This window comes from Hemibagrus wyckioides, linkage group LG08 (genome assembly GCF_019097595.1).
Source record: "Hemibagrus wyckioides isolate EC202008001 linkage group LG08, SWU_Hwy_1.0, whole genome shotgun sequence".
NCBI lineage: Eukaryota > Metazoa > Chordata > Actinopteri > Siluriformes > Bagridae > Hemibagrus > Hemibagrus wyckioides.
This window is the reverse complement of record NC_080717.1, coordinates 23,704,443-23,723,226: the sequence shown is the minus strand read 5'-3', so window position 1 is coordinate 23,723,226 and position 18,784 is coordinate 23,704,443. Positions and strand designations below refer to the sequence as shown.

The 18,784-nt window shown below is 33.7% G+C and overlaps 1 protein-coding gene across 1 annotated transcript; it reads left to right on the top strand.

Annotated features, from left to right (window-relative positions):
• Positions 1-73: 73 nt before the first annotated feature.
• On the top strand, positions 74-16,286 carry ap3s2 (adaptor related protein complex 3 subunit sigma 2). Its single transcript, XM_058397299.1, has 6 exons — positions 74-303; positions 1,114-1,205; positions 1,781-1,892; positions 9,915-9,986; positions 12,311-12,418; positions 15,722-16,286. Exons 1-6 carry the CDS (start codon positions 235-237, stop codon positions 15,845-15,847), a joined length of 579 nt encoding a protein of 192 aa, XP_058253282.1. The 5' UTR covers positions 74-234; the 3' UTR covers positions 15,848-16,286.
• Positions 16,287-18,784: the final 2,498 nt, after the last annotated feature.

Sequence of the window (18,784 nt, the reverse complement as noted above, 5' to 3'; positions counted from 1 at the left end):
ACAAATAAATACAATAATTAAGATTATTGGCTTTTATTAAATACAATACACTACCTCACATATAATCAACGATGATATTTACTATTTATTTGTTTACACAATTATTTTCGCGCTTGAGAGCTTTTATTTTGACGGGGTGCTTGTGTCTGAACCGGAGCCGCCATTGATTTTGTTGTTTTTATGACCGACAGAAGAAATTGATTTCAATCACTTGCACAAAACACCGAAAACAAGATGATCAAAGCAATTCTGATTTTTAACAACCATGGCAAACCGAGACTCATCAGATTCTATCAGTATTTTGTGAGTGCGCTTTTAAAAGATCTGAGTTAACAGGAAGTAGTGCGTGCGTATCTGTGTGTATTTATGTGTGTGTGTGATTTATGTGTCTGTGTGTGTATTTTTGTGTATTTGTATATCTGTGTGTGCATGTGTGTGTATTAATGTGTGTATTTTTGTGTATTTGTATATCTGTGTGTGCATGTGTGTGTATTAATGTGTGTATTTTTGTGTATTTGTATATCTGTGTGTGTCTGTGTGTGTATTTTTGTGTATTTGTATATCTGTGTGTTTATTTGTATATCTGTGTGTGTGCATGTGTGTGTATTAATGTGTGTATTTTTGTGTATTTGTATATTTGTGTGTGTGTATTTTTGTGTATTTGTATATGTGTGTGTGTGTTTTTGTGTATTTGTATATCTGTGTGTGTGTATTTATTTGTGTATTTGTATATCTGTGTGTGTGTGTATTTTTGTGTATTTGTATATCTGTGTGTGTGTTTTTGTGTATTTGTATATCTGTGTGTGCATGTGTGTGTATTAATGTGTGTATTTTTGTGTATTTGTATATCTGTGTGTGTGTATTTATTTGTGTATTTTTGTGTATTTGTATATCTGTGTGTGTGTGTATTTTTGTGTATTTGTGTATCTGTGTGTGTGTGTATTTTTGTGTATTTGTATATGTGTGTGTGTGTGTGTGTGTGTGTGTGTTTTTGTGTATTTGTATATCTGTGTGTGCATGTGTGTGTATTAATGTGTGTATTTTTGTGTATTTGTATATCTGTGTGTGTGTATTTACTTGTGTATTATTGTGTGTGTGTGTGTGTGTGTTCAGGCAGAAGACATGCAGCAGCAGATTATCAGAGAGACGTTTCACTTGGTGTCTAAGAGAGATGATAACGTCTGTAATTTCCTTGAAGGCGGCAGGTAAAAAATAATAAAAAGCGAAAGCTAAAAGGGATTTATATTGTTTATATTACATGTTTTATATTTTGTGCTGAATAAGTGATGTTTTGGGGGTTTACTAGTCTGAGTCTCTGACAGAGAAGTCTGAAACCCACAGAGTCACACAGACCTTCAGTTACAGACACAGACCTGAGCAGCAGGGACAATTCACACAGTTCCTTACGGGGTGCTGAGACTCGGCCTGCATTTATCAGAACAGAACAGAGAGACGGTCCAGGACGAGGTCCAACAACATGGCTCAGGGCCGAGCGCACCATAGATATATTCAGAATAAATAAATAAATAAATAAATAAATATAGAGAGTATAAAGAATGACCCGGTGTCCAGTTCGACACTCAGAGTGTTGCGATTCGTTCAGCTGAGTTTGAGTTGAGATTTCAGTCCCAATGTTGAAATAGCAGCTCCTGCTAGTGTCTCCGAGTGGGGGGGGCTAGTGACGTAACACAACTGAGGAAAGTTTCATTTGATGCAAATGAGCTGCATGAGTGGCGAGCGTGAGGGTGGGGTTTAACTCTGTGTATTGTGTGTATTTCAGTCTGATTGGTGGATCGGACTACAAGCTGATCTACAGACATTACGCCACGCTCTACTTTGTGTTTTGTGTCGATTCATCTGAGAGTGAGCTCGGCATTCTGGACCTGATTCAGGTGAATCATAATCATCATCATCATCATCATCATTATCATTACACATTATCATCATGATCACACATTAACATAATCATCATCATCATATCAAGATTATCATCATCATCATCACACATTATCATCACACATTATCATCAGCATCATCATCATCACACATTATCATCATCATCATCACACATTATCATCATCATCACACATTATCATCATAATCACACATTATCATCATCATCATCACACATTATCATCATCATCACACATTATCATCATAATCACACATTATCATCATCATCATCACACATTATCATCAGAATCATTGTCATCAGCATCATCAGAATCATCATCATCATCATCACACATTATCATCATCAGAATCATTATCATCACACATTATCATCATCCGAATCATCATCATGACACATTATCATCAGCATCATCACACATTATCATCATCAGAATCATTGTCATCAGCATCATCAGAATCATCAACATCATCACACATTATCATCATCATCATCACACATTAACATCATCATCATCACACATTATCATCAGCAGCATCATCACACATTATCATCATCATCACACATTATCATTATCATCATCATCATCACACATCATCATCATCATCACACATTATCATCATCATCATCACACATTATCATCATCATCATCACACATTATCATCAGCATCATCACACATTATCATCAGCATCATCACACATTATCATCATCATCACACATTATCATCACACATTATCATCATCATCATCACACATTATCATCATCCGAATCATCATCATCAGAATCATTGTCATCAGCATCATCAGAATCATTATCAACATCATCACACATTATCATCATCATCACACATTATCATCATCATCATCACACATCATCATCATCATCACACATCATCATCATCATCACACATTATCATCATCATCATCACACATTATCATCATCATCATCACGCATTATCATCATCAGCATCAGCATCATCACACATTATCATCAGCATCATCACACATTATCATCAGCATCATCACACATTATCATCAGCATCATCACACATTATCATCACACATTATCATCATCATCATCACACATTATCATCATCCGAATCATCATCATCAGAATCATTGTCATCAGCATCATCAGAATCATCATCAACATCATCAGACATTATCATCACACATTATCATCACACATTATCATCATCATCATCACACATTATCATCAGCAGCAGCATCATCATCACACATTATCATCACACATTATCATCAGACATTATCATCATCATCATCACACATTATCATCACACATTATCATCATCATCATCATCACACATTATCATCAGACATTATCATCACACATTATCATCATCATCATCACACATTATCATCAGACATTATCATCACACATTATCATCATCATCATCATCACACATTATCATCAGCAGCATCATCATCATCACACATTATCATCATCATCACACATTATCATCAGCAGCATCATCATCACACATTATCATCATCATCACACATTATCATCATCATCATCATCACACATTATCATCATCATCATCACACATTATCATCATCATCATCACACATTATCATCACACATTATCATCATCATCATCACACATTATCATCATCATCATCATCACACATTATCATCATCATCATCACATATTATCATCATCATCATCACACATTATCATCACACATTATCATCATCATCATCACACATTATCATCATCATCATCATCACACATTATCATCATCATCATCACATATTATCATCATCATCATCACACATTATCATCACACATTATCATCATCATCATCACACATTATCATCATCATCATCATCACACATTATCATCATCATCATCACACATTATCATCATCATCATCACACATTATCATCATCAGCATCAGCATCATCACACATTATCATCATTACACATCATCATCATCACACATTAACATCATCATCACACATTATCATCAGCAGCATCATCACACATTATCATCATCATCATCACACATTATCATCATCATCATCATCACACATTATCATCATCAGCATCAGCATCATCACACATTATCATCATTACACATCATCATCATCACACATTAACATCATCATCACACATTATCATCAGCAGCATCATCACACATTATCATCATCATCATCACACATTATCATCATCATCATCACACATTATCATCATCATCATCACACATTATCATCACACATTATCATCATCATCATCACACATTATCATCATCATCATCATCACACATTATCATCATCATCATCACATATTATCATCATCATCATCACACATTATCATCATCATCATCATCATCACACATTATCATCATCATCATCACACATTATCATCATCACACTATCATCACACATTATCATCACACATTATCATCATCATCATCACACATTATCATCACACTATCATCACACTATCATCATCAGCATCACACATTATCATCATCACACATTATCATCATCAGCATCATCACACATTATCATCATCATCATCACACATTATCATCATCATCATCATCATCACACATTATCATCATTACACATCATCACACATTAACATCATCATCATCACACATTATCATCAGCAGCATCATCACACATTATCATCATCAGCATCATCACACATTATCATCATTACACATCATCATCATCACACATTAACATCATCATCATCACACATTATCATCATCATCATCACACATTATCATCATCATCATCACACATTATCATCATCCGAATCATCATCATGACACATTATCATCAGCATCATCACACATTATCATCATCATCATCATCACACATTATCATCACACATTATCATCATCATCATCACACATTATCATCATCATCATCATCACACATTATCATCACACATTATCATCATCATCATCATCACACATTATCATCATCATCATCACACATTATCATCATCCGAATCATCATCATGACACATTATCATCAGCATCATCACACATTATCATCATCAGAATCATTGTCATCAGCATCATCAGAATCATCATCATCATCATCACACATTATCATCAGACATTATCATCACACATTATCATCATCATCATCACACATTATCATCAGCAGCAGCATCATCATCACACATTATCATCACACATTATCATCATCATCATCACACATTATCATCACACATTATCATCATCATCATCACACATTATCATCAGACATTATCATCATCATCATCATCACACATTATCATCAGACATTATCATCACACATTATCATCATCATCATCATCACACATTATCATCAGCAGCATCATCATCACACATTATCATCATCATCATCACACATTATCATCATCATCATCACACATTATCATCACACATTATCATCATCATCATCACACATTATCATCATCATCATCACACATTATCATCATCATCATCACACATTATCATCATCATCATCACACATTATCATCATCATCATCATCACACATTATCATCATCATCATCACACATTATCATCATCAGCAGCAGCATCATCATCACACATTATCATCATCATCATCATCACACATTATCATCACACATTATCATCATCATCATCACACATTATCACACATTATCATCATCATCACACATTATCATCATCATCATCACACATTATCATCATCATCATCACACATTATCATCATCATCATCATCACACATCATCAGCATCATCATCACACATTATCATCACACATTATCATCATCATCATCACACATTATCATCAGCAGCATCATCATCATCACACATTATCATCAGCAGCATCATCATCATCACACATTATCATCAGCAGCATCATCATCATCACACATTATCATCATCATCATCACACATTATCATCATCATCATCACACATTATCATCATCATCATCACACATTATCATCATCATCATCACACATTATCATCACACATTATCATCATCATCATCACACATTATCATCATCATCATCATCACACATTATCATCATCATCATCACATATTATCATCATCAGCAGCATCATCATCACACATTATCATCATCATCATCACACATTATCATCATCAGCATCAGCATCATCACACATTATCATCATTACACATCATCATCATCACACATTAACATCATCATCACACATTATCATCAGCAGCATCATCACACATTATCATCAGCAGCATCATCACACATTATCATCATCATCATCACACATTATCATCATCATCATCACACATTATCATCATCCGAATCATCATCATGACACATTATCATCAGCATCATCACACATTATCATCATCATCATCATCACACATTATCATCACACATTATCATCATCATCATCACACATTATCATCATCATCATCACACATTATCATCAGCAGCAGCATCATCATCACACATTATCATCACACATTATCATCATCATCATCACACATTATCATCACACATTATCATCATCATCATCATCATCATCACACATTATCATCAGACATTATCATCATCATCATCATCACACATTATCATCAGCAGCATCATCATCACACATTATCATCATCATCATCACACATTATCATCACACATTATCATCATCATCATCATCATCATCACACATTATCATCAGACATTATCATCATCATCATCACACATTATCATCAGCAGCATCATCATCACACATTATCATCATCATCATCACACATTATCATCAGCAGCATCATCATCACACATTATCATCATCATCATCACACATTATCATCACACATTATCATCATCATCATCACACATTATCATCATCATCATCATCACACATTATCATCATCATCATCACATATTATCATCATCAGCAGCATCATCATCACACATTATCATCATCATCACACATTATCATCATCAGCATCAGCATCATCACACATTATCATCATTACACATCATCATCATCACACATTAACATCATCATCACACATTATCATCAGCAGCATCATCACACATTATCATCAGCAGCATCATCACACATTATCATCATCATCATCACACATTATCATCATCATCATCACACATTATCATCATCCGAATCATCATCATGACACATTATCATCAGCATCATCACACATTATCATCATCATCATCATCACACATTATCATCACACATTATCATCATCATCATCACACATTATCATCATCATCATCACACATTATCATCAGCAGCAGCATCATCATCACACATTATCATCACACATTATCATCATCATCATCACACATTATCATCACACATTATCATCATCATCATCATCATCATCACACATTATCATCAGACATTATCATCATCATCATCATCACACATTATCATCAGCAGCATCATCATCACACATTATCATCATCATCATCACACATTATCATCACACATTATCATCATCATCATCATCATCATCACACATTATCATCAGACATTATCATCATCATCATCACACATTATCATCAGCAGCATCATCATCACACATTATCATCATCATCATCACACATTATCATCATCATCATCACACATTATCATCACACATTATCATCATCATCATCACACATTATCATCATCATCATCACACATTATCATCATCATCATCATCATCACACATTATCATCACACATTATCATCATCATCATCACACATTATCATCACACATTATCATCATCATCATCATCACACATTATCATCATCATCATCACACATTATCATCATCATCATCACACATTATCATCATTACACATCATCATCAGCATCATCATCAGCATCATCACCATCATCACACATTATCATCACACATCATCATCATCATCATCATCATCATCATCATCATCACACATTATCATCATCATCACACATCAGCATCATCATCACACATTATCATCATCAGCATCATCATCATCACACATCATCATCACACATTATCATCAGCAGCATCATCACACATTATCATCATCATCATCACACATTATCATCATCAGCATCATCATCATCACACATCATCATCACACATTATCATCAGCAGCATCATCACACATTATCATCACACATTATCATCATCATCATCACACATTATCATCATCATCATCACACATTATCATCATCATTACACATCATCATCATCATCATCAGCATCATCATCATCATCAGCATCATCATCATCATCATCATCATCATCACACATTCTCATCACACATCATCATCATCATCACACATCATCAGCATCATCATGACACATTATCATCATCATCATCATCACACATCATCACACATTATCATCATCATCATCATCACACATCATCACACATTATCATCATCATCATCATCACACATTATCATCACACATTATCATCATCATCATGACACATCATCATCATCACACATTATCATCACACATTATCATCATCATCATCATCACACATTATCATCATCATCATGACACATTATCATCATCATCATCACACATTATCATCACACATTATCATCATCATCACACATTATCATCATCATCATGACACATTATCATCATCATCATCACACATTATCATCATCATCATGACACATTATCATCATCATCATCATCACACATCATCACACATTATCATCATCATCATCACACATTATCATCACACATTATCATCATCATCATGACACATCATCATCATCACACATTATCATCATCATCATGACACATCATCATCATCACACATTATCATCATCATCATCATCACACATTATCATCATCATCATCATCACACATCATCATCACACATTATCATCATCATCATCATCATCACACATTATCATCATCATCATCATCACACATTATCATCATCATCATGACACATCATCATCATCATCACACATTATCATCATCATCATCATCATCACACATTATCATCATCATCATCACACATTATCATCATCATCATGACACATCATCATCATCACACATTATCATCATCACACATTATCATCATCATCACACATTATCATCATCATCATCACACATTATCATCACACATTATCATCATCATGACACATCATCATCATCATCACACATTATCATCATCATCATCATCACACATTATCATCACACATTATCATCATCATGACACATCATCATCATCATCACACATTATCATCATCATCATCATGACACATCATCATCATCATCACACATTATCATCATCATCATCATCACACATTATCATCATCATCACACATTATCATCATCATCATGACACATTATCATCATCATCACACATTATCATCATCATCATCATCACACATTATCATCACACATTATCATCATCATCATGACACATCATCATCATCATCACACATTATCATCATCATCATCATCATCACACATTATCATCATCATCATCACACATTATCATCATCATCATGACACATCATCATCATCATCACACATCATCATCATCATCACATTATCATCATCATCATCACACATCATCATCATCATCATCACACATCATCATCACACATTATCATCATCATCATGACACATCATCATCATCATCACACATCATCATCATCATCATGACACATCATCATCATCATCACACATTATCATCACACATCATTATCATCATCACACATCATCATCATCATCATGACACATCATCATCATCATCACACATTATCATCACACATCATTATCATCATCACACATTATCATCATCATCATGACACATCATCATCATCACACATGATCCACTATTTACAGTGTCTTCATTCAGCCAAGATAAAAATACACTATAAATATAGAGATTTGATTATTGAGAGATTTTCTTCAGCTGTTCTGTTTTTTATTCACATTTAAATATTTAATATTACGATATAATGTTTTTGTGAATATTTCTATACACATGGACATGTTGTGTGTGTGTGTGTGTGTTACGATGCAGGTGTTTGTGGAGACTCTGGATAAATGCTTTGAGAACGTGTGTGAGCTCGACTTGATCTTCCACATGGACAAAGTGAGTATGACATCACTTCCTGCTTTACATTAGCTATCCACTCAGGTTCCTTCTAGAACATTCCACAAAGCTGCTGATTCACACACAGTCATAAACATCACACACTTCTGTCATACTGCTTTAATCGTTAAGACAGTGTGTATGTGTTTGTGTGTATTTGTGTTTGTGTGTGTGTGTATTTGATTTACTAATCTTTTCTCTTATATATTTTATATATATGACTGTTGCCATGACGATGTTTTTATTCACTGCTTATAATACACACTCCTGATAATACACACTCCTGATAATACACACTCCTGATAATACACACTGGTGAATATCAGCAGTGTGTTTGATGCGAGATTTAATTCATCAGTCTAAAGTAATGATACATTAAAGCTGTGTGTGTGTGTGTGTATTATTACAGCAGTATGTGTATTACAGTGTGTGTGTATTACTGTGTGTGTGTATTATAGTGTGTGTGTATATTACAGCAGTGTTGTGTGTGTATTACAGTGTGTGTGTGTGTGTGTATATTACAGCAGTGTTGTGTGTATTACAGTGTGTGTGTGTATTACAGCAGTGTTGTGTGTATTACAGTGTGTGTATATTACAGCAGTGTTGTGTGTATTACTGTGTGTGTGTATTATAGTGTGTGTGTATATCACAGCAGTGTTGTGTGTATTACTGTGTGTGTGTGTGTGTTACAGTGTGTGTGTATATTACAGCAGTGTTGTGTGTGTATTACAGTGTGTGTGTGTGTTACAGTGTGTATATTACAGCAGTGTTGTGTGTATTACAGCAGTGTTGTGTGTATTACAGTGTGTGTATATTACAGCAGTGTTGTGTGTATTACTGTGTGTGTGTATTATAGTGTGTGTGTATATCACAGCAGTGTTGTGTGTATTACTGTGTGTGTGTGTGTGTGTGTTACAGTGTGTGTGTATATTACAGCAGTGTTGTGTGTATTACTGTGTGTGTGTATTATAGTGTGTGTGTATATCACAGCAGTGTTGTGTGTATTACTGTGTGTGTGTGTGTGATACCGCAGTGTTGTGTGTATTACAGTGTGTGTATATTACAGCAGTGTTGTGTATATTACAGCAGTGTTGTGTGTATTACAGTGTGTGTGTGTATGTGTGTGTATTACAGCAGTGTTGTGTGTGTTACAGTGTGTGTGTATATTACAGCAGTGTTGTGTGTGTATTACAGTGTGTGTGTGTGTGTGTGTGTGTGTATATTACAGCAGTGTTGTGTGTGTATATTACAGCAGTGTTGTGTGTATTACTGTGTGTGTGTATTACTGTGTGTGTGTATATTACAGCAGTGTTGTGTGTATTACTGTGTGTGTGTGTGTGTGTATTATAGTGTGTGTGTATATTACAGCAGTGTTGTGTGTATTACTGTGTGTGTGTGTAATACAGCAGTGTTGTGTGTATTACAGTGTGTGTATATTACAGCAGTGTTGTGTATATTACAGCAGTGTTGTGTGTATTACTGTGTGTGTGTGTGTGATACCGCAGTGTTGTGTGTATTACAGTGTGTGTATATTACAGCAGTGTTGTGTATATTACAGCAGTGTTGTGTGTATTACAGTGTGTGTGTGTGTTACAGTGTGTGTATATATTACAGCAGTGTTGTGTGTATTACTGTGTGTGTGTGTTACAGTGTGTGTGTATATTACAGCAGTGTTGTGTGTATTACTGTGTGTGTGTATTATAGTGTGTGTGTATATTACAGCAGTGTTGTGTGTGTATTATAGTGTGTGTGTGTATATTACAGCAGTGTTGTGTGTATTACAGTGTGTGTGTGTATTACAGCAGTGTTGTGTGTATTACAGTGTGTGTGTATTACAGCAGTGTTGTGTGTATTACTGTGTGTGTGTATTACAGCAGTGTTGTGTGTTGTGTGTATTACTGTGTGTGTGTGTGTGTGTGTGTATTACAGTGTGTGTGTATTACAGCAGCGTTGTGTGTATTACTGTGTGTGTGTGTGTGTGTATTACAGCAGTGTTGTGTGTATTACTGTGTGTGTGTGTGTATTACAGCAGTGTTGTGTGTATTACTGTGTGTGTGTGTGTGTGTATTACAGCAGTGGTGTGTGTATTACAGAAGTCTATCGTTTTTCACTGAATCTAATCTGAGCTGTGGGTTTATGAGCTCTCTGTGTGATGGGAAGTGATTTATCTAATTTATGGAGTGACTTTCCCAACAACAATCTCACATTTCTAATCTGAACAAGAGTTCAGGTGTGTTCAAGGGGGCTTGTGTGTGTGTGTGTATTACAGTGTGTGTGTGTGTGTGTATTACAGCAGTGTTGTGTGTATTACTGTGTGTGTGTAGGTGCACTATATCCTACAGGAGGTGGTGATGGGGGGAATGGTGCTTGAGACCAACATGAATGAAATTGTTGCTCAGGTTGAGCTGCAGAACCGTATGGAGAAATCGGAGGTGAGTACACACACAAACACACACAAACACACACACACACACACACACTTGAGTGTAAATGATTTTCTAGAGTGAAACTCAGAGTTGCAGAGTTTAATACTTGAACACTTCCTCTATAATAAACGCAGAAGATCTGAGGTTCGGTGTTTTTTACAGTATATAAATAATAAATAATAACAATCAAACAAATGAATAAATAATAACAACCAAACAAATGAATAAATAATCACCAACCAAACAAATGAATAAATAATCACCAACCAAACAAATGAATAAATAATAACAACCAAACAAATGAATAAATAATAACAACCAAACAAATGAATAAATAATCACCAACCAAACAAATGAATAAATAATCACCAACCAAACAAATGAATAAATAATCACCAACCAAACAAATGAATAAATAATAACCAACCAAACAAATGAATAAATAATAACAACCAAACAAATGAATAAATAATAACAACCAAACAAATGAATAAATAATAACAACCAAACTAATGAATAAATAATCACCAACCAAACTAATGAATAAATAATCACCAACCAAACTAATGAATAAATAATCACCAACCAAACTAATGAATAAATAATCACCAACCAAACTAATGAATAAATAATCACCAACCAAACTAATGAATAAATAATCACCAACCAAACTAATGAATAAATAATCACCAACCAAACTAATGAATAAATAATCACCAACCAAACTAATGAATAAATAATCACCAACCAAACTAATGAATAAATAATCACCAACCAAACTAATGAATAAATAATCACCAACCAAACTAATGAATAAATAATCACCAACCAAACTAATGAATAAATAATCACCAACCAAACTAATGAATAAATAATCACCAACCAAACTAATGAATAAATAATCACCAACCAAACTAATGAATAAATAATCACCAACCAAACAAATGAATAAATAATCACCAACCAAACAAATGAATAAATAATGACCAACCAAACAAATGAATAAATAATCACCAACCAAACAAATGAATAAATAATCACCAACCAAACAAATGAATAAATAATCACCAACCAAACAAATGAATAAATAATAACAACCAAACAAATGAATAAATAATCACCAACCAAACAAATGAATAAATAATCACCAACCAAACAAATGAATAAATAATAACAACCAAACAAATGAATAAATAATCAACAACCAAACAAATGAATAAATAATCAACAACCAAACAAATGAATAAATAATCAACAACCAAACAAATGAATAAATAATCAACAACCAAACTAATGAATAAATAATCAACAACCAAACTAATGAATAAATATTAACAACCAAACAAATGAATAAATAATCACCAACCAAACAAATGAATAAATAATCACCAACCAAACAAATGAATAAATAATCACCAACCAAACAAATGAATAAATAATCACCAACCAAACTAATGAATAAATAATCACCAACCAAACAAATGAATAAATAATAACAACCAAACAAATGAATAAATAATAACAATCAAACAAATGAATAAATAATCACCAACCAAACAAATGAATAAATAATAACCAAACAAACAAATGAATAAATAATAACAACCAAACAAATGAATAAATAATAACAACCAAACAAATGAATAAATAATAACAACCAAACAAATGAATAAATAATCACCAACCAAACTAATGAATAAATAATCACCAACCAAACTAATGAATAAATAATCACCAACCAAACTAATGAATAAATAATCACCAACCAAACTAATGAATAAATAATCACCAACCAAACTAATGAATAAATAATCACCAACCAAACAAATGAATAAATAATCACCAACCAAACAAATGAATAAATAATAACAACCAAACAAATGAATAAATAATAACAACCAAACAAATGAATAAATAATCACCAACCAAACTAATGAATAAATAATCACCAACCAAACTAATGAATAAATAATCACCAACCAAACTAATGAATAAATAATCACCAACCAAACTAATGAATAAATAATCACCAACCAAACTAATGAATAAATAATCACCAACCAAACTAATGAATAAATAATCACCAACCAAACTAATGAATAAATAATCACCAACCAAACTAATGAATAAATAATCACCAACCAAACTAATGAATAAATAATCACCAACCAAACTAATGAATAAATAATCACCAACCAAACTAATGAATAAATAATAACAACCAAACAAATGAATAAATAATAACAACCAAACAAATGAATAAATAATAACAACCAAACAAATGAATAAATAATCACCAACCAAACAAATGAATAAATAATAACAACCAAACAAATGAATAAATAATCACCAACCAAACAAATGAATAAATAATCAACAAACAAACAAATGAATAAATAATCAACAAACAAACAAATGAATAAATAATCAACAACCAAACAAATGAATAAATAATCACCAACCAAACAAATGAATAAATAATAACAACCAAACAAATGAATAAATAATAACAACCAAACAAATGAATAAATAATCACCAACCAAACTAATGAATAAATAATCACCAACCAAACAAATGAATAAATAATCACCAACCAAACAAATGAATAAATAATCACCAACCAAACAAATGAATAAATAATCAACAACCAAACAAATGAATAAATAATCAACAACCAAACAAATGAATAAATAATCAACAACCAAACAAATGAATAAATAATCAACAACCAAACTAATGAATAAATAATCAACAACCAAACTAATGAATAAATAATCAACAACCAAACTAATGAATAAATAATCAACAACCAAACTAATGAATAAATAATCAACAACCAAACTAATGAATAAATATTAACAACCAAACAAATGAATAAATAATCACCAACCAAACAAATGAATAAATAATCACCAACCAAACAAATGAATAATCACCAACCAAACAAATGAATAAATAATAACAACCAAACAAATGAATAAATAATAACAACCAAACAAATGAATAAATAATCACCAACCAAACAAATGAATAAATAATCAACAACCAAACAAATGAATAAATAATCAACAACCAAACAAATGAATAAATAATCAACAACCAAACAAATCAGGATTCATTTTTATTTTATTTATTACTTTTTTGTTGTTGTTGTTGTTGTTGCTTCAGTGAACCACATTACAGTTCTCTGGCTAAAAAATAATAAATAATTTCATCTTTTGGTATTTTAAAGCGCTGTTTCAGAAATAAAATGGGGTTACAGTATATGAGTAGATTATTTGTATGTTGTTGTGGTCGTCTCCCCTCAGGGTGGGCTGTCCGCCGCTCCTGCTCGAGCCGTTTCAGCTGTGAAAAACATGAACCTTCCGGAAATCCCTCGTAACATCAACATCGGAGACATCAACATCAAAGTGCCAAGTCTGTCTCCGTTCTGATGCTGGAGTCACTTAACACTCTTCTCTTTTTGCTGAGACTGCATTTAATTTAGGGGCCAAAAACACTGAATCCGCCAGCGTTTTAGTTTGCAGCGAGAGTGTGTGTGTGTGTGTGTGTGTGTGTGTGTGTGTGTGTGTGTGTGTGTGTGTGTGTGTGTGTGTGTGTGTGTGTGTGTGTGTGTGTGTGTGTGTCATGTGGATCGTCAGGTTACGAAGTTTATTTAATTTTGTGATTATTTGTGTAGCATCATCCAAAATATTGAGAAACTGTAATAAAAAGATGAACACAAGTCTGTTTCTCTCTCGTCATCATCAACAACACACTTTATTTATACTGAGAGGGTTTTGTTGATTATCTTACACTTCTTTTGTCCTGATATGTTTTCGGTTGTTTTGATGTCATGTGCTTTTTTGTGCATTAAATTCAGAACTCTGTTCATCTTTTTTTCTGATTTTTTCTGGTTCACCTTTTTCTTCTGATTTATGTTGAGGGAGGGGAAAAAAATCCACCTTCAAGATTACTAATAACAAAATCGCTGAATAAATCAGATTAATTAATGTGATTATATATATATATATATATATATATATACATACACACACACACACACACACACACACACTACACCTGTGTTTAGAAGGACACACCTTCTAATTCCATGCTCTTTCCTGATGTTTATTTCTTTCTACATTGTAAAACAATGCTGAAGGCGGCCAAAATACAATAATGTCCTTTGAACAGTGGATATTGAGATATGTCTGCTACTGATGCTCTGTAAAGCCTTCATAACGCCTCTAATCTGAGGTGCTGTTAATTGGCGATTTCTGAGGCTGGTAACTCTAAATGAACTTCTCCTCTGCAGCAGAGGTCAGTTTTGGTCTTGCTTTTATGGTCTTCATGTGAGCCAGTTTCATCATGGTGCTTGATGGGTTTTGCAAATGCACTTGACAATACTGTTCTTGCAAGAACTATTCCAGAACACCTGACCTTCGTGACCTTTTACATTCGTAAAATAACAACTGACTGTTTTTTGTTGTCATTACATATGGATTACTTATGGGGTCCATGTGTGGTATTTCAGAGTTTTGAAATCTCCAGTATTGTTATAGAATGTAGAAAATAAATCCCTAAACAAAAAACATTGAATTAAAAGGTGTGTCCAAACTTTTGACAAACTTTTGGCAAAGTTAAAAAAGAAATTAGGCGACAGTATTTCACACCTCACAAGGAATAGTCCATTTTATTAGAGTCCGCCTTGAAAATGCATTTGTAAGGATGTCTGCGACCAAATCCATTTCTTCTCCTGTCAGCCACTGTGAGTTAAAATATATATATTTTATTTAGTTTGTGCGGTTCGCTGCCTCGGACTACTCCAATTATCCAATCAAAGGACAGGAAATTGCTGACGTAATCGTATGCCTGTTAGATGCCCCCAGTGACGCCAACTCGAAATCTGGTTGGTTAATGGAACAATTTCATCGCCACTTATTTTAAGCTATGGGCGCCTGCACTAATGATTCTGAAGGCTTTAAGGATTTCTTTCACCCTGGTGACACATGATGTCAGCCACTGGCTGAAATATGATTGGATAAATACTCTTATCATAAATATACACTACTGGAAGCAGCGCAACCGAGAGAAAAGCTATGAAATGTAGAGAATAGACTATTGGGAATAATTTAATACACATTCATGGAAAAATATATTAAATATATTAAAATGCAAGTCAGTGATTCAGATCACTGCTGTTTAGGCCAGCAGAGAAGGCCTTGCTGGCACTGATGGCCCACCACTAATATATACATATATATATATAAAAGCATTTTTAAACGCATCTAACAAATTTCCTGCATGTTATTTCCTCCTGAGTTCTTTGTTTTAACGACGAATTAATGTAGCAGCATTATGGTGTAATGTTTAATGCTCATGTTTATTCATTCACTGTTATTTATCATGAAAATCTCAGAGGTTCAATAGATGTAAGCTCAGTTGCATAGCGATGCTCCGTTACACGAGGTTCGTCTCGGTTTTCTCATCACTGATCCTGAAACCTCTGGATGGTGTGATGGTGACGGAGTCTGCATGTCGGATTACACTGTAAAACTGCTGATGAACTCCATAAACGTTTCTTTTTTTTTCACTCTGCTTAAGACAAGAAGACACTCGAGCTTCAGCAGGAGCTTTGAGGAGATTTCCTTATCGTGTCTCCTTCACCATCACGTTCGTCACAGATTTCAATTCATCACGACTTCATCTGCTTTAGTTCGCAAAATGAAATCACATTAAAATGCAAAACACACTCATCTCACACTCACTGACTTCTGTACTGTCTGTGGTTTTCCAATCTTTCCACTTAAAGCCATGGTAAAGCTCGCAAATTCACCACCTCTGACTCGAAAAGATCCAGAGACTTCAACCTGGAATTCCGACTCGGAAAGCGATGTCACAACAAAAGGCCGCTCAGAACTGGCTACGGTAAATAAATCACCATTTCTCGACTGTTAAAGGAGAGTATTAATCAGACTTACTCTGAATACAGACACACAGCTCTCTGTTTCAGAACGTCACAAACTTTACCGAAGATAGGCGTCGCTGATTTATCCTCTTCATAGCACAAACCCCTCCCGAGATCAGACATGACGTCGGTTCCAACACGTGCCGTGTTTTCACCGGAGAAGAACCTGCTTCAAGGAAAACATCGACCACAATCTGGACCTTTTAAGGTGTTCTGACTTTTTTTTTAAAAAAAAGTAATAAAGTAAAAACGAAACAATGAATCATTACTGAACATGCATCATTTTTTAACATTATACATATATTTAACTAATTTGATTGTTTTTTATTCTAATAATTAAACTTTTTAGCCTCCACGAAGCTCTTCACATCACATCAGTGATTCTTCAGTAAAAAAATGCTTTTTCATGCCCTGGTTTTAC